At 36.4% G+C, this 18492-nt stretch overlaps 2 protein-coding genes and 1 long non-coding RNA gene across 3 annotated transcripts; all 3 read left to right on the top strand.

Annotated features, from left to right (window-relative positions):
• Positions 1-8392: 8392 nt before the first annotated feature.
• LOC117787380 lies at positions 8393-9427 on the top strand. Its single transcript, XM_034625889.1, has 2 exons — positions 8393-8524; positions 8597-9427. The coding sequence occupies exon 2, from the start codon at positions 8598-8600 to the stop codon at positions 9291-9293; it is 696 nt and encodes a 231-aa protein (XP_034481780.1). The 5' UTR covers positions 8393-8524; position 8597; the 3' UTR covers positions 9294-9427.
• A 1120-nt stretch (positions 9428-10547) lies between these two features.
• On the top strand, positions 10548-10967 carry LOC117788463. The gene is made up of 2 exons (XR_004617772.1): positions 10548-10639; positions 10737-10967. It is a non-coding gene; the product is annotated as an uncharacterized LOC117788463 (long non-coding RNA).
• Positions 10968-13240: 2273 nt separating this feature from the next.
• On the top strand, positions 13241-16096 carry LOC117788460. Its single transcript, XM_034627236.1, has 4 exons — positions 13241-13737; positions 14217-14914; positions 14973-15085; positions 15148-16096. The coding sequence occupies exons 1-3, from the start codon at positions 13284-13286 to the stop codon at positions 15036-15038; spliced, it is 1218 nt and encodes a 405-aa protein (XP_034483127.1). The 5' UTR covers positions 13241-13283; the 3' UTR covers positions 15039-15085; positions 15148-16096.
• Positions 16097-18492: the final 2396 nt, after the last annotated feature.

Raw genomic sequence — 18492 nt, 5'->3', positions numbered from 1 at the left:
ATTGATGATTTTGTGAGGCAATGCCAACATCAATTTCATTACAAATTAGTAGGCATCAATTGTCAAAGTGTGGCCCACGACATTGTGCATATGATAAGGCAGCCGAGTTTTAGGCCAAATTGGGTACCGGATCATATACATAATGGTTACCTGAACCGCTGTTTGACTGACAGTAATACATAATTACAATTGTGAGTTTATGTGCAATGATACGAGTCAAATGGTCAAATGATGGCCATCTAGCGAGTTTAAACAAAAAGGATAGGACTTATGATATCATAAATGTGACCGGCTATTAACACATGTTCCAGAACATATTCACAAGAATCACTTGACAACGAAAACTAAAACTTCTAATTCACCTGGGTCATGAGATACGGAGGTGTAAGTGGGAGGGGAGAAATTTAAATGATTGCAGCTATTGGGGCTGTTGGGGCCTTTTGGTAAAATTATTTTATTTTATTTTTAAAAAATTCTAATTGATTGATACCTCGCTCACCCAAATCCGATTCAAACGGTTCAAACGATAAATTAATTTGAAAATTTTAGTGGACTTCTCAAAATGAAATGAAAAGTCAGTTTTCAACGACTTTTTAAAAAAAACGCTAGCTTAGCGGGAAAACGCTAAATCCCGCTAATTTTAAACCTCAACCGTTTCCAAATCAAAGAAGCTACAGATATGTCCTATATATCATTGGAAAGGTGTGCTAAAGGCGTTAAGGCGTTTAAACCTTTTTATATTAAGTACTCAGGTAACATTTTACAGGTGAACTACTGTTTTTTAGCTTACATTTTAGCGATTTATGACAAAACGGCTCTAACGATTTTTATTAAATTTAAGTATGTTGTAGAACGCTTTTGCGTTTTTTGGTATATGAAACATAAATTTTGGCTGGGGGGTTTGGAAGATTTTACCTGTTAGGTGAATATATACATTTTTCTATCGGTCGAAAATCACGTTTTAGCACGAAAAACTTTTTGGTTTTATGAGATATCTCAACCAAACTGATACAATATGCAAATTTTTATATATATTATTATTTAAAATTTTTAGATTAAGCTGAATTTTGTTCGTCACTAGACTTTTACCTCGTGTAGAGGTTTTTTTGTGGGTTAACGATAGTTCTGGATTTCAATTTAATTTAAGTTTAATGATATTTTTCATAAAAAGTTTTTAAAAAAACAAACTAATACATATTTGTATTTTTAATTAAAAGACTTTGCGAAGTTTGTTATTACAAGGTATATAATACAAAAATTAATATTTATCATATCGTTTGGTTTTTAAATTAAATTATAAACATGCCCTTTACATTATATGGAATATCAAGGAACTGGCATATCAAGTATCTACACCCAATTGTTGTAAAAGTTGTTGCACATTTAATGCATCGATATGAAAATTGCATAAAATTATGCAAGCTTCAGAAGTCTCTTGAACGGAAATCTATTCAATCTGACAGGCTTTTAAATTCTGCTTTATTTTGTTATTGACTTCAAGAGAAATTTGATCGGCAAACTTGCCGACAGCTGCAAATCCTTTGAAGCACTTCAACGAGAAAGAGATTGACAAAGAGGGAGGAAGAGAGAGACGTATAAAGAAATGCATCCTGCAGGGCCTCAACAATGACATTAAGTAAAACAGTCAATGTCTTGCTGTTCAACTAAGAAAGTTGTCTTAGGATCTAATATACAAACACGTACACATGTACATACAATATATTTCACTCTGAGTGCTTGACAAGCGCCTGGCAACACAATATTGTCCTGTGTCCCACAGTGTTCGATAAGTGTCAACAAGTTCTCAAGTTTTAATTGAAGCACTTTAACAAGTTTTGCATGAAATGTCAAAGAAATTTCAACAAAATTCACAAAAAGCAAAAAATTAAAAAATATCAAAATATTCTAGGTTCAAAAAGATCTGCTGCCTGAAGGCCAAGTTGGAGAGTCAACAAGGCTTAAGGAAAGTTTTCACACTTCTGGCAGCACACATAAGCTAAGACCATAAAGTGTCAAAAGGTCTCACAGTTTCTTCTTTCTCAAACAATGCAATTATGCCCAAGAAAACCTACTTGAGGAACCACAACATGAACAATTTGTTGACCAGTCTATCCAGTCTTCAACGGCAAGTCAATTAAGGCTAGCCAAATACCCAATCTCGTTACATCCTTTACATAATTCCATCTTTAACTTATGATTTTCGACCAACTTTTTATATTATTGAGCACATAAATGTTTGTTCAACTTTTACCACTCATAAGTATCAGCAAATTAAAGTAGTAAAAATTTTTATTTCATAACTTTATCTGCTATCTATTTGATTACTTTTATTACACGACATTTGTATCTAGAAAAAAGATGATTATTTTTAGTAATGGTGTATAGCAGGGAAAATGATTCAGACGCCCGAAGTGAGTTTTTTAGCTGTGTGCAGAGTATTTCCTAATCAGTTGGTCATTTTCCATTTTTAGCCGTTTATTGTAATTGTTTATTGTATTGTTTTCAATACCCACTATTATTGAAATTTTTAAGGCGTGAGATGAACAGAAACCTTATGCTCTTAAATATTATTTCATTGCTTTACGGAGCTGAAAATGCTTGGAATCTTTAGCCGTAGTCGACAGTCGAGACTTTGCAAAGTCTCCATGCCCTAATCTTGGTTGAAAAGAGAAACGGAGCGAAAACGGAGAAAACGAGAATACAAACAATAATTTCCGTTGTTGTCAACGTTTCAGTTGGACACACAATGGTTGCCTTGAGGAAGCTGTCGCCTGGCCGCTTCCTGGCCATCTTTACCTCCTATCCGGCTACCGTGCTCATCCACTCATCTCATCTCATCTGGACGCATCGCAGTTCTCATCGAACGCTCTCGGAGTCCTACACACTTGATGTATTTCCGACAGACTCCGACAGTTGCTATTTTGTTGCATGGACATTTCATTTGTCTGTTTGTTGTGAAACGCAATCGCACTTTTTGCACTTGAATTGCTTATACCCCGCATTGTACGCAGCAGGGTATATTATTTTTACAAATGCAGCTGATGTTCACAAATACAAAATACTAAAAGTAATACGTTGTAAACTTATGATAACTAAATTGCTATTGTTATTTTCATTTGATCAGATAGGGTATCTTAAAGTCGTAGCACTCAGCAGAGCTTTGAGATAAATTTGCTCATTTAACATGTAAATAATTTTCAGGTTTTTATTTCCATTGTTATTTTCTACAGCATTTTCTAATTATAAACTGTTTTGTGGCTCTTAAGTTAACATTTTGCAAAATTGTTTCTGACACATTTAATTAACAGTTCGAAGTTTAGCATAATTGAAAATGTTATTTCCAATGCGAGGTTTGTTTTGTTTTTGATACGGTTCACTTTGAAGATTTTTCATTAGCTTTGCCTGAAGGCGTTTATGAACTTTGGAATGGTGTCAGTGAATTGAACATTACTTTGAAACGAACTTAAAGCACTTCTTCTGTATCTATATAACAATATTACATGGGTTATATCTACATCTCGCGATGCTCGAATAATAGCTGAGTTACGATGGCCATAAATAAACAATTCCAATGGACGCCTATTCTCAAATTCCTGAAACACTTTTGAAACTTTAATATCAAAGTCATTGTGTATTTTGATATCGAAAATTCGTAACAATCGTAAACTTGTACAAGACCTGATTAGTTTCAAATATATTTCAGATATATCATCGGTGCAATGGAGTAATGAAATGCGTAATTTCTCTAGTAAACAGCGTTGTCTTAAAACCCGAACACAATCGGGATTTGAGAATCCGCAGGAGAGTTTCTTTAAAGAACTAATGCGCGCCAGTTGCTCAGCCAATCAAGTCATCAACATCTACGCTTAGTTTTTGTACATTTTCAGAAGCAATCGACAGCATTATTATAATATTATAATATGAATGACTTGCATAGCGTTTGAGCACAAGCCGAAAGTTGCAACAGGTCTCTGCGAAACTGAGATGATCTTCCATTGTCAAATACTTTAATATTGATTCCAGGCAATAATCATTGAGCTGAAATATAATGACTTCATCATGCTCACTGTTCTTCATTCTTTTACAATCAAAGAACAACTAAAATAGTATTGAATGTGGAGTGTCATTCATTATACTATCTGTGAAATGCGTTTACTTAGCTTCTTGTCTTTAAATGAGATTTCAGCACTATTGAATGGTACGTCAGATTTGCTGATTTAGTAAGAGATTCAATTTGCGAGAAAAAGAGAGAAAGGCCTATTTCATATTAAAACTTTTTAGGGCAATCAGGATCTAGCTGAATGTAGAGATTTGCTGATTAAGTAAGAGATTCAATTTGCGAGAAAAAGAGAGAAAGCCCTATTTCATATTAAAACTTTTTAGGGCAATCAGGATCTAACTGAATGTAGAGTAGGTTAAAAATACAATAACCACAAACAGATTTAAGTAACAATAACTACTCTTTTTTTAGGTTATTAATTCGCGAGGCAATTTCGAATAAATGATACAATTTCAATTCTGGGCAGGTTGTTCTGAAATGTTAAATATGTATGTAACTACTCTTAGCTGTCATTTAAAAATTCCATAAATATTAAAAAATATCAACAAGCTGGCGCAAATACCGGCATTCCATATACCATTCACACACGGACGCATTAAGTTTTATTGGCATCGCACAACTACTGACCTACTTTATAAAAACCGAAGCTGGTTCACACACACACACAAACACATACACATCCAGCATAGCACACCTGCTGACAAGGCAGGCACAAATCACATATACACACACACAAAAAAAGAGAGACAGCGAGAGAGAGAGATATATATACATTGCACAGCACGAAAGCAGCTTTGATCTATGGCCTAGCCTTATAGCCCTGAAGCCTTCTGCCAACCGGCCAGAGTAAACAGAAGAACTTTTCAGAAAGTAATTTGCAGCCATTTGCACGTTAATTAAATTAACACAGCAAGTGCTCATCATCAGCCACAAAGCAGATGCCCAACGACCGGAAACCAAATAGGGAAACAACTATGAACTTCATCTGTATGAAGTATGAAAACAAAAAAAGCTGATTTTTATTAAAAAAAATGTATTATAAATATTCCTGGAAGATGGGCTGAAAGATACATGCATATACTTATTATCTAACTCTTTTATATAGATGAGTGTTTTATTTTAAATCCAAATTCGAAAGGAAAGCTATTTAACAATCCACCCACAACCCATTAAATCGGTCACTTAACCATCTGCCAGATTAAATGCTGATAGAAAACCGAATCGGAGACGCTAAATCACTGTTTATGGCCTTTTAGCAAATGCAAAGAAGGGCCCATTATTTTATTTTTATTTTATTTCCAATGTAGATGTGCACACGTATATGAATACATAAAAAGTCGATCAAAATGCATGACAGAAACAATTTAAAATAATTCAAGAGACCCTTGCGGGCAGCCACAAACAGGCAGTCGAGAAAGTCCTGCAAAAGCTTCACTCTTCTCGCAAGATTATCCTGCAGATACTCTCGTACTTACTTATCGTGCATACAGACGAGGCAAAGTGCGTGTATGCAAGGAATTATCAAGTGTTTGTCAACACACATACAAGCTGGCTGGCTCAAACACTCACACAAAGACGATTGAGGGTGTCAGACTATAAGCACTACAAAGGACTTATGTAAAGTGAAAGTGTACGCGGTCGTGTCATAAGAAAGTGTCCGCCTCGCCGCTCTGCCCGTTTACACATGCGAGAAATGCGTCAGGCAAACGACCGGAAAGATACATACTAACACACACACACATGCACCCTTATATACATACATAAATAAGTTTCCGGATTAAACACACACCTCGACCACCATTGTCATCAGGCCAAGTTGCCGCAATAAAACCAAAATGAAACTGTGCATGAAACTTTTGCCTCTTCTTATACCCTCTTTGCATATAATTATATAAAGGGTAAACCAATTTTACTTAAAAGTTTTTTTCTTAAAATGTATGTCATATTATTTGAATACTTCAAATATGTCTACAGAGTATTTCTAAGTTGATCATTCAATTTTGGAACATTATTTTCTTCTTCTAAGTATGTCATTTGGTCTAATGCTTATGTATGTGCATGTATGTTATATGTGTGTATGTGTTAGGGTAAAATTCCCATCTCATAATGCCATAAGTCAAATGCGCAGCAAGATTAGCTTTCGGTCATCGAATATTATCTAGTTAAGTAGGATAATATAGAGTTACATCTCATAGGAACTTTGTGCTCATCGATATTTATAAATATAATTAATAAAACAGTTAAAAGAAGTTCTTTTGGGAAATTAATAAACAAATTGAAGTTATTTATTTTGTATTTATTTCTCGTAAATATATCTGTAGACTTTCGCAAGATACCATTGTATCTTGTAAGACTTGTAAGATTTTAATTTGTATATTTAATATTATAACACCAAAAATATTTGCAATTTCATAGTATACTACTATTATTTTTTCTTTGTGTACCCAAAATGAACATCTAAATTAGGCAGTCGCTTGTAAAATTTAATTCAGAATCTGAAATTTAATGGTTTATAAAAATTTGAGTGTCATTTGTAAGACAACTATAAATATTCTAAAAGAAAAGATATTTTATTTTTTCGTATCCAACAAATAAATGAGCGACAGAAAAGATGGAGCTTTGTTGTGTTGTCCTTGTAAAGAAAAATATATAATTTTTATTATGTATGTGTTTGTTTTTGTGTCCTTGCGACTGGTCCACATTCAATATTTAACAGTCTCAACAAATTACTTTAACCCTTCTCAAAGCTGTGTACCCTAAAGGCTTTAAGTCATTTGTCAAAAACTGCAAAAACGGCTTATGGAAAGCTCACACACACTTACACACTCACACACACACTCAAATGCACACGGGCACATTCAAACACACAGAGTCAGTTTCACACTTTCTTATGCAAATGTTGTGCTTATTTTTGAGTCTTTGAGGCGATTCGAGTGTAACCAGGATAAATAATAATATATGTATTATTCTGGGGCAGCTAAAAAGTGCCGCTGGAAGTGAGGATGACTTCAACACATTGCTGTCAACTTCTTCGCACATTAAGCCTTCTTTATTTTTGGCTCTTGTCAGATTAAATTACTTGCCCAGACGACAGCCGTTGAAATACACGTACCATTTATATATTTTATTATTATAAGCAAATACAAATCAAATGCATGTCAAACACAACAAATCAATTTTCTGCACCTTTTGTGAAACAAACGATAAAAGGATCCAGCTAAAAGTGTTGGTAAACTGACGGAAATAAGAAAATCAAATTAAATTTAAATTCAAAATGTTTTTACATAAATTTACAAGTAAATAAAAAATAAAGTATACTTAATATTGTTTCATATTATACTCAAGCTAGCAAATACAAAATTCTGCGAAAATACTTTCTTTACCCAAAAAAGAAAGTCGCCTATTTAATTTAACTGTAGGTAAATCGAAATGCTGAGCCAGCCACACAGACTTTAGCAGTAGATGAAGTGCATTGTTCTGTAGAGGTGAACGAAATAAAATAAAGTAAAAAATGAGGAAACCAGGTGTAACCGATCTGATGCCATTATAAAAGCTTATAATTGAATTTTTTATAATTCGCTGAGCTGGGCAACCAACCAACCTACCAACTGAAACAACTCTGACCAGACGAAAGTGGTCGGAGGTGTTCTCAGTTTTTTTTTTTTTCTGTCTTTCCTCGGACTTCCACATAAAACACAGCCAGCGCACGGACAGAAGCTCGGACTTTTAATAGTTGGGGCCCATAAATTCGCCTGCTCTTTGATACAATTAGGAGAAATGCTTGCTATTGGATTCTGGTACATCGCTGATAGCCTAACGTGGCTCGTTTGTGGTTTTACTTTATTGGTTGCTTCGTGGAAAACTGACGCGAATTGGCGCCATTAAATTTGGTGGCTTAGGGGCGATATTGAATGGATATCCCAACGTGAAAGTTTGAAAAAAGAAGCAGGAAATTGACCATTAGTAAAACTGAAAGCAAGTATCGAAAGTAAAAGTATTTTTTTGTGGAATAGAGATAGATTGGGTACTCTGTTTAAGCCAGAAATTTTCTGTTGTTCTATTTTTTGTGGAATAACGAAAGTGTAATATTAATTATCTTTTTAACTACCGCGAATAACTGAAAAAAATAACATCAATTAATTGTACGAAAGTTGCATATTTCATAACGAAATTTAAAGTACGATTCTATAAGAATATTACTAAACGATCGTATATCGCGTGGGTGAACATAAGCCGTCAAATAGGGAAGCTATAGAAATGTTGCTTGTAGATTTAGTCTATAAAAAAGGTGGAGAAATTATACTCTCCCAAATTGCTTCCCCATCAACAAATTTGACAGTACTGAACATGTTTTTTTTTAATATACAAAATTCGACAATTTCCTTGGATAGAAGGCATATCTAATTTTCGCCTAGAAGACCACAAGAAAAGACAATTCTAATAAGGTTAACGATCCTTGTCTACGTACGTTGACTCTTTCCAAATTCCAGTTAATTTTGTGACCGCATCTGAGTAATCTGAGAACCCAAATAACAGCATGTTCCGCATACAGTTGCTGTCAGAGAAGACTATCGTCTTAGTGGAGGCAGCTGGATACGAGTCGGAGATATTTGTACCACAGCTGAGAAACAATCGCATCGTATTGACCAATGTCATATACAGCCGTCAGCCGAAAATTCAAGCGAGTCAAACACAACTTGGCGTTCGCTCGTCCTTGATGAGATGCAATCGAGTTGGACACCGAAGGTTGGTAACTGCAACGGCGGGATTATCGCCTGGTAATGCCAGTTCGAAGCACAGTTCTTTGGACCCTAAGTTCGAGTTGAAACTCATTTCAAACGGAAACGTGCTACTTGTGGAATGTAACGGCTATGAATCGGAGATATTTTTGCCTCTTATTTCTAGTCGTTGCGTTGCCTTGAAACGTGTCTCCGCTTGTGAACTGACGCAGTTTGCCTACCAGAAGTCTCGAATACAAGAAGAGGCTGAAACTCTGAGAGACCAGAAAGGTAATGAAAATGTTGCTTCTCTGGCTGCTTCTCTAGCAGCTCAGGCGGTGGGGCTAAGCAAGCTATTGGTATATCTTCCGCTAAAAGATAAACCTAACAAAGAAAGGACGATCGCGGTGAAGGAAAGACCTAAAAAGAAGTCCAGGCAACAAACAAAATCAGATACTAACGCAAAGAATAGCGACCATCGAAAGTATAGGTCCATCTATTCCAACACCAGTTAAGAACAATTTTGCTAACATATCACGTATGCTTTAGACTTCAAGAAACAAAAATGTACGAACATCGTTTCAAATATCGTTGATTTATCTTTTTGTCTAGTAATGTAAAGGAATCGTAATAAAGTTTTGTACGTAATTAATTTGGCCAAGCAATGATGCATTTCAAAACAAATCAGCTAAAATTCTCTATGAAGCTTTTGCTTGACAAGAATATTGTGTTGGTCGAGTATCCAGGTCTCGAGGCGCAACTGTTTATGCCCGTTCTTCTTGACAATTCTATCGTTCTTCAGAACATCATATTTGATAATAGTGCACCGGTGTCGCACAGAATTAGACCGAAGTTGCCAGTCCTTAAAGTGGAAGCACCAGCGAATGTCAAAATGGCGACACATTCCCATGCGAACAATGTGAAAATGAAACACAGGCATCAAAGTGGCAATTTACCAATGGCCAACACCTTAACACCGACCAAGACCAACAGTTACAGATGGATTCGTTCTGGCTGCGATACGACCCAGAAGCTAAGCACTCTGGAGGATCCTCCGTTGCCAGTTTTAGGTCCAACTCTGGCTCCATCAATTGCTGAAAGTAAATTAGGAAAGTGCTTAAGTAAATCACCTCCTAAAATTGGTGCCGGAGAACCTTCGCCTTTTGATACGGTTCGGAATACTTTTTATTGCAACCTGAAACAAGCTCCGTCTCCTGCTACTCCCACACCTACACAACCAAAAATTGCTGATGATAACAAAATGACGACCAGGAAGTCACGTGGGCATCTCAGTGTTCGCAGACTACCAAAAAATGTGCGTACATTGTGTGACACGTGACATTCAGGCAGTAATACTGAATGTGTCATATATAAAAATTTTTAAATTTTAAATATAAATACTTATTTTTTTCAAGAGTAATCGAACTTAATTTATTTAAATGACCGATATCCTATCGTTCTGGACTTTTTTTTATCGAAGGTGCGAAAAAATGATGCAAGTGCTTACAATTCGAGAAGTAAACAAAACAAAAATTCCTGATATTAAAGAGATCCAAAATTAGGGAAAATCTCTTAAACGGTGCATTTGGTAATTACAATGCTTTTACCAATATGCTAATGGAGCTCTTAAAGGAGGAATGATATGTACACGAAAGGATTGAGGGCTGGGAAACAACGCTTTAGGCCATTTGAAGGCACGGTTTCGGCGAATTGGAAGGAGGCTTACAAATGCTCCAATGAATGCAAACGCCAAATTTAAAAGCATCTTCATTTTGTTCAATTTTATCATTGCTAGAAATGATGAGTTCCCGCATAGATTCTTTCCAATGTCAGGAAACAGCTTTGCTTGAATTTCACTGAGGTAGATCGCAAGAGTATGCGCAAACTATAAAAAATTCGATATCTTTGCATTTATAAATATTTATTTGTTTAAAATTTCTTAAATTTGATTTTGGCAGGATCTATTCTTTATCCACGGCGCCTCGACTTCAAGCAATTTCTATCACGATATCAGCAGGTCTTGTTCGTCCTCTTGAAGTGCTCTATAATCTCGGTTTGCGAAGTCAACGTTCGTCTGTTTTGTGCAGTTTGTTCCTTTACTGCCGACGTTTATGAATAGCTGGCCTCTTCAATAGAGAAAAAGGAAAGTGTGTGAATTAGCATATAAATAAAAATTATTATCAAAAATATTTTACATTATTATTACGGGTATTTATTACTTACTTGTAATTTTATATGTGTGAACCAGAATGTTCACGGATCTCGGGTACTCTTTGGTGATTCTATTCACTTCTTTTTCATTTGTTTTTCACGATTCATGGTTTTTTTAAATTATATTTGTTTTCCTGGCCTAATTTTTTCTGTTGCTTATCGACTCTTTCGATTTTTGTCACGAAAAAGTACTACATTTCGATTAAATACAAGTCGAATACTGTCACACTTCCGGAACATTCGTCGCATCTTGACAAATTTGACTCTTTTTCTATCCACAGGTTTCATATGGGAAAATTCTGGCGATATCATCAATGATGCGGCAAGTATAAATTGGTTATTAAGCTTTGTCTGTTCGTGTCACGAAAGAAATCGCTGCTATTTACAAAATGCATACACGTTATCAGTGTTGCCAGCTTTTATTTGAAAAAAAAGCTGTTTTTGACGGGAGGAACGATGCAAAAATGCTGAAAAACTTAAAAAAAAGCTGAACAATTAAAAAGGCATAAAAAAGCTAGTTTTTCAATTCCTTTATTTTCTGTATTTTCTAACGAGAGGGGAAGAGTGATCTCGCAAAATTTGTTGCTCAGAAATAAACTGAAAAATTTGAGCAGCAGCTGCTCTTTTATTCATAAGATATGAATAATTTCATTACCTTCACCTTCAAAGTATTTGACGCATTGGTTCCCGAAATGGTCAACTAGAGCAAACGATATATGCTCGGCAATAAAAAGGCATAGGGCTTTTATTGTGGACACTTTCGTTGGTATGAAATGACTTCTCTATAGGTTATTTGCTTAGTGGTGCTGGTAAGCAGTGTTTAAAAAACTGCCAACAGTTTTTGCAGTTCTGTTATTGCTAGAACTGTTGCTGCGAGAATTTTCGACAGTCGCAGTCGCAGCGAAAGCAAAAACATTTTTTTATCAGCAGCGCAGCGCTTCGGGAATCGACAACTTCGGCAGTTTTACGAATGCTAGAGCTGTTGCTGCGAGCATTTTCGACAGTAGCAGTTGCAGCAAAAGCAAAAACTGTTCTTGATCATCAGCGCAGCGCTTCGAACTGCGTGAACTGGCGACAGTCGCAGTCGCAGCAAAAGCAAAAACTGTCGACTGCCGACAGCACAGCGCAGCACAAGCACAGCAGACAGCTTCGACACTTTTTGCTTTGCTTTGTTTTGGTAACTTTGTAACTGTAATTGCCGAAGTCACTTCGTCTACGATCTGTTCATTGCTACAAAGTGCGCCGAAAGTGACTTCAGCGATTACAGTTAAAAAGTTACCAAAACAAAGCAAAAAGTGTCGAAGCTGTCTGCTGCTGTTCGGCAGATCGACAGTTTTGCTTTTGCTGCGACTGCGACTGCCTGGCGACGGCGCAGTTCGAAGCGCTGCTGATCAAGAACAGTTTTGCTTTGCTGCGACTGCGACTGTCGAAAATGCTCGCAGCAACAGCTCCGATCTGCCGAAGTTGTCGATTCAAGCGCTGCGCTGCTGATAAAAAAATGTTTTGCTTTCGCTGCGACTGCGATGTCGAAAATGCTCGCAGCAACAGTTCTAGCAATAACAGAACTGCAAAAACTGTTGGCTGCAGAAGCCCAGCACAGACAAAATTTTACGACTGCTGCTGCTGTGACTGTCAGCTTTTCAAACACTGCTGGTAAGCATCGACAACACAGTGTTAGCAATAAAAAAATATACAAAAAAAAGACTGAAAAAAAGCATTTCAAAGAAAAAGCCGGAATTCCCGCTGTCAGCAAATTTTTCTAGCAAATGGCCTTTGAAAAAAGCCAGAATTGACGGGAAAAAAGCGAATATGGCAACACTGCACGTCATCTATTATTGTAATCGATATTTCGATAACGTTCGCCACAGCGATAAGGTGCGGTTTTTTCAATGTGCTGCAATATAAAAATTAAAAGAATTTTACAATGCAATTTAATTTTGAAATTTGGGAAATACAAAAAAGTTAAGCAGCAAAAACTTATTATTTCGTTATATCTTTATCCAATGCACACTATTCAATATATAAAAGCTCTATAAAAAGCTGATGCAACAAACCAATACGTGTTTGTTTACATTTCGTTGGACGTTGAAATTGTGTAAGGTTAGTTCTAATACTAAGCAAAACCGGTCTGCCGAACTGAATTCGCTCAAACAAACAAGCTGGGGGGAAATACATATCTAATCTACCGATTACTCATACGCCGAAGACACGTGGCCTTAGATTGCGTTTGCAATTTCATATATATTTTGTTGAAATTTTATTTTAGTCGCTCGCTGACTCTCGAACTGAGCGCTATGAATATTTTGGATTTAAACGACGATTGTCTTGGCTATTTACTGAGTCATCTGCCAGCGGACGATTATAAGAATTTTTCCCAAGTCTGCCGGCGATTTCGTGATTTGTTTATTTATCGGTACGGTATACGAAATCGCCACTTAACATTCGACATAAGCAGCACAAGACTCCAGCTGATAGAACTCTGCATTTGCCGCGAATCCGTTCAGACGCTCACCATCGATCTTGATCATTTTAATACTTCCCGAGCATACGGATCACATGGATGCAAAACGCCTATCAATTGTTTCGGCACACTTTGCTATGCCTTGGAGGGCATGGTCAACTTACAGTGCTTGGAGTTAAAACAGCTCGAATTTATTATCACACCCGTTGTCAAACCATTTGAGAAGATCTTTGCTGCAGTCAGGAATTTAAACGAGTTAAAGATCTTGAAAGTTTGCACAAAGGATGGTAAGCATACTTTATATTTATTTTATTTTTTTGCCCTACCAGTATAAACCTTGGTTAAGTTCTCTATGCTCGTGTCACGAAAGATATCGCTGCCATTTATCTGTTACACTAGGTAACACAGTATTATTCTTGTAACACCGCCGCTGACAAACCATTTGATCAAATTTTTGCAGCAGACAAATTCTTAAAAGAGAAGAAAATTTTAGCAACTCATTATGGTAAGCAAATTTTTTTTTAAATTTTTTGTTTTCCTGCTCTACAAGTATAGCGAACCTATGGATATTAACATAATTTTTTAATTGGTTAAAAAAAGGAAAATTAAAGCTGAACTACTTATTATACTTACTAATTAAGTAAATAAGTATTATTTATTACTTACGAATTTTAATTGAAAAACAATTTTTTTTAATTTAAATTAAGATCTTTTCTTAAATTAAACTAAAGTTCTGTCCAATATTAATTGATTTCTTGTTGTTTAGATTGGACCTTTGATAATGTGTGGCATCTGAGCCACCTGGAGGAGCTTCAATTAAATACACGGAAAATAGGTGTCTCAGTACTGGCCAAATGCTGTAAATCGAACCCCAATTTGAAGGCGTTGCACCTCGGCTATGACTGTGTCGACAAAAACCTAAAAGACATAGTACCTCATTGCGGAAACCTGGAGACGTTTAAGTTTGGCATGATGGCGGAATCTGCTGCCTACGAGCCGTTGGCTAGGTTACCTAAATTGAGGAAACTCATCCACTACGGCGTTCGGCGCAAAGACTCCTTTGCTCCGTTGCTCAAATCTCTGGCTGTGCGGTCGCAGCTACAACATTTAGAAATCGATGGAGGCAGTCTGAGTGCAGAGGAAGTGCTGCAAATTGTTCAACTAAAGGGACTGCAGCAATTGAAATGCTTTTGCTTGAGGGCCGAATGTGTGGAAATGCTGGCGCAACTCAAGCAACTGCAGAAGCTGAGTCTTTGGATGTCCAGCCGACGCGACATTTCGAAAGCCCTACTCAAAATTGTGCGTGAATGCAAACAACTTCAACTGCTGCGTGTTGCAACTGGAATTTTGTCAGAACATTTTATAGATGACGTCGCCAAGTTGCTAATTGGAATCCGAGATGAGGTGACGCAGCAACCATTGCAGCTGGAAATTCCTACTCCGACCCATACAGTCTCCATTGAGGTAAGGGAATATTATTTTTGAATTCTACAAATATTTCAATAACAATTTCTACTCATAGCAATGGTCATTTCAAAATAGTCTGCTGCATTGTTCACCCTTTGAGGCAGATTCTTGGAAACTCTAAAAGTATATTTTAGATATCAAGAACATGGAATTCGCAATAAAACCCAGGTGAGTTATGAGCCAAAAAATATATTTCATTCAAATTAAAACTGAGTTGTTGTTTATTATAGAAACTGGGACTGAGATGGCAAGAGACTGAAAATCAACGACAACGTTATTCATCTTCCTTAACTGATCAATACACAGCAACTAAAGAGCTTAAAGTTGATTTCAGTCTGATTGATTATTGGCCGGGAATGAATTTCATTCACAATGCATCCGGGTGAAATTAAAATCAAATTAAATAAGTATATTTTAACATTCTCATTGTTAATGAGACGTCATGCGTATAAAATGATGTATAATGATGATGCTGTTACTGCCACTCAGCCGGAGAATAATACGGGAGAGAGGTGGTCAGATGACCAAGAGGTGCCATCCAATCCGTCAGTTAAGCTGTCATCTCTTATTTGTTTCAATTTAAAACTGTTTTTCTGTTTTTCCGCATGCCGGGCACGCTTTAACACGTTTACATTGAATTAAACGTTGCAGCGAACAACAGCAGCAAAATTACAGATAACGCAGACAACAACAAGACCAACAAGAGAAACAACAGCAGAGTAAAGTGAAAATCAACAGACATTGTTGCTGCAAAAATTTCCCGTTTGTGCAAACGCTGAGAACATTGGAAAAGCTGGCAGCAGAAGCCGGAAAGTGAAGTGAAAGAAAAACAGCAACAGGCAGCAAGCAGCAAGTAGAATTCAACAATGGCAACAATGCACTTGAGACCAACCTGATATGATATTATATACATATATTTATATTATACAAAAACGTGGCATTTCTATGCAAAGCTCGAACAAAAGGACAAAGGAAAATTAGTATAAATTATGCAAATATTTGCTAGAAGATGTTAAACGGCTCATACTATTGATAGCTTAAATTGACTTTGAACTAGAATCTTTTAAAGTTTCACAATGTGTAACGATTAAAGGAACTATAGCGCGAAAAATGATATTCATCTGTACATTGTACATTTGTACATTTATTAAAAAAACAAAAATATCTATGAAAAGCAAATCTTAGTCGTAATGAAGCTCTTAGAAGTAGCTGATGATAGACAGTTTGTATATTGAATTTTTGGTGCTCTTTAAATTGCCCATGATATTCATGCTGTTGCCAGGATACTAACAGCATGAATATTTTATGACAATGTGTGAAGCCACACATTATTCATTAAAATTTGCTTCATCAACAAAAAACAAAAACAAAGGCAACAACAAGAACAAGCTGAATAACAACAAAAACAAGTAGTACAACAAGAGCGAAATTGAAGCAAACGAGGCGGCAGTAAAAACTTCCAATTACTCAAGCGCGTTCTCATCCTTCGACAACGACAACATCCACTGAGATACACACATACTTATAGGCATACGTACAAATAAAAAAAAAACTCGTATATGTGTGTGTGTATTTGCTTTTAATATCCTTTTCTTTGAATAATTCATGCATACAACGAGGCTGACCAACGAGTGTAGAACATCAACAACAATCAGAGGAGACGTGGTCCAAAGGGTTGCGGTGCAGGCAAAAGGGGTTTCATTTTATTGTGATTTTCGTTGTTTGCTGGTGGTGGTGGTTTTCAAACGCATACCAAAGGCAAAACTTATTAATTGGCACTTGAGCTGTGGTTACCACAGACCGACAGTCTCCGTCAGTAAACGTGGCCTGGTCGGCGGACTTGGGACTCATCCAAAGCTCGTTGAGCTCGCGCCGCCGTCATTCAACATTTTGAGCAGGCATAATTTAAAAGTATTTCTCTTTTTCTGTATCGGAGAGATTCTTCAGCCCCTTTGGACAACGGACGCTCAACATTGCTGGTAATCCACTCAAATAACATGCAATAACAGCAACAACAAACACTCAGACAGCAACTCAAAGCTGAAAATGACAGCAACAAGGTTGACGAACATAAGGAAACTGTAACACTAAAATACCCTATAATTAAGCCATATAAACATAAATTAATGTGGTATGTATAAAAAACCACTCAGTTTATTGATTGATAAGACGTTAAAATTGCAGTGACTTTCTAAAATACGTAAGGGTATTATAAAATTGATTATTATAGATAGGTAGATAGTTTACTAAATATAGCTTGAAACTTGAAAAGCATATTTTCTATTAGTTTTTAATTATTTTTTTGTTGTATTTTTACTTTGTAATATTGGAATTTTTTAAGTAATAGTTTATGTAGTATACAGTTATTATTGTTTTGCTACATTTGTATACATACATACCAGTCTTTTGTTGTGTAGGGTACAACCTGAGTAACTGCATGTGTCGTTCTTTGACTGACGCTCCGACACATGAGACTGTCTCATATCGCTCCCTTTAGGGACTTGACTATTGTCACATTTTAACATTTAAATTAAAATGTTTCGCTTAAAAGAAAGAGAGCAGCAAAAATTTCTTGCGCCTGGCAAAAGGCACAGCACCACAAAATAAATAAAAAACAAAATAAAAATCTCAGCCACATACTTTTTATAAAAAAAAAACCAAGAGAAGGAGGTAACAAAATGGAAATACGCAAAAATAAAAAAAAACATAGCTGCCCTTTTTGCCTGTTTGGTGCTGTCTTTTGCAGTCGGCGCTTTTGCCAGCTGCCGGCTGCACTTGAAAGCCGCCTTGTTGGCCATCACCGCCAGTGGCCACTGTTCGGCCAACGACAGCATCAGCGGCGTTGCCATCTACATTTATTCTTCATTTATTCAATGCTGCCGCAACACCGTGAACAGCGTCGGCCAACACGGCGTATCAGTGTTATTCGAGGGATTTTAATGCGCTATACAAGAGCTTTTCAGCTCACTTCTTTGCTGTGTCCAAAAAGAAGCAGAAAGAAATCTTGCAATATTGCATAAAGACATGAAGATCTGTTCTTTTTAATTTCCTCCTCCTTTAATATGCATTTATATGCGTATTTCAATGTTTTAAATTAAACAATTTAATCGTACAGAAATGCATTAATTATGACTATTAAAAACTTGATAGCACGGACAATATTCAATGCCATTTGTTGCACTTATTTCCCAATCAAATTATGTATTTTCATTAGACAACAGCAATCAGGCAAGAAATTATCAAGTTTCAGCAGTTGCTGGCGTCTTAACCTTGTGACCTGCCATGCGATATCTTAATGCACTTTTAATTGAGCTGCGTCGTGAGCCACCTGTCAAGGACAAAAATTGAAAAGAAGTGCGAATGAAAAAAGGATAATAATTAAGGTTGCCATTAACCCAAGAGCCAAGTGCCAGATGCAACCACCTCACCTCCCCACGTCCTGCAGCCAATTTAATTGGTAGCCAATGACAACTAAAATAACGAATCCGCCATGTGTTACCATTAGTTAGCATAATTTATTGAGAATATCAGAATTTATGCGCGAATTGTCATGTTCAGGCCCTCTAAATAACACC

This window comes from Drosophila innubila (assembly GCF_004354385.1).
Source record: "Drosophila innubila isolate TH190305 chromosome 3L unlocalized genomic scaffold, UK_Dinn_1.0 0_D_3L, whole genome shotgun sequence".
NCBI lineage: Eukaryota > Metazoa > Arthropoda > Insecta > Diptera > Drosophilidae > Drosophila > Drosophila innubila.
Note: the sequence above shows the minus strand (reverse complement) of the source record. Positions and strands in the feature narration are given on the sequence as shown.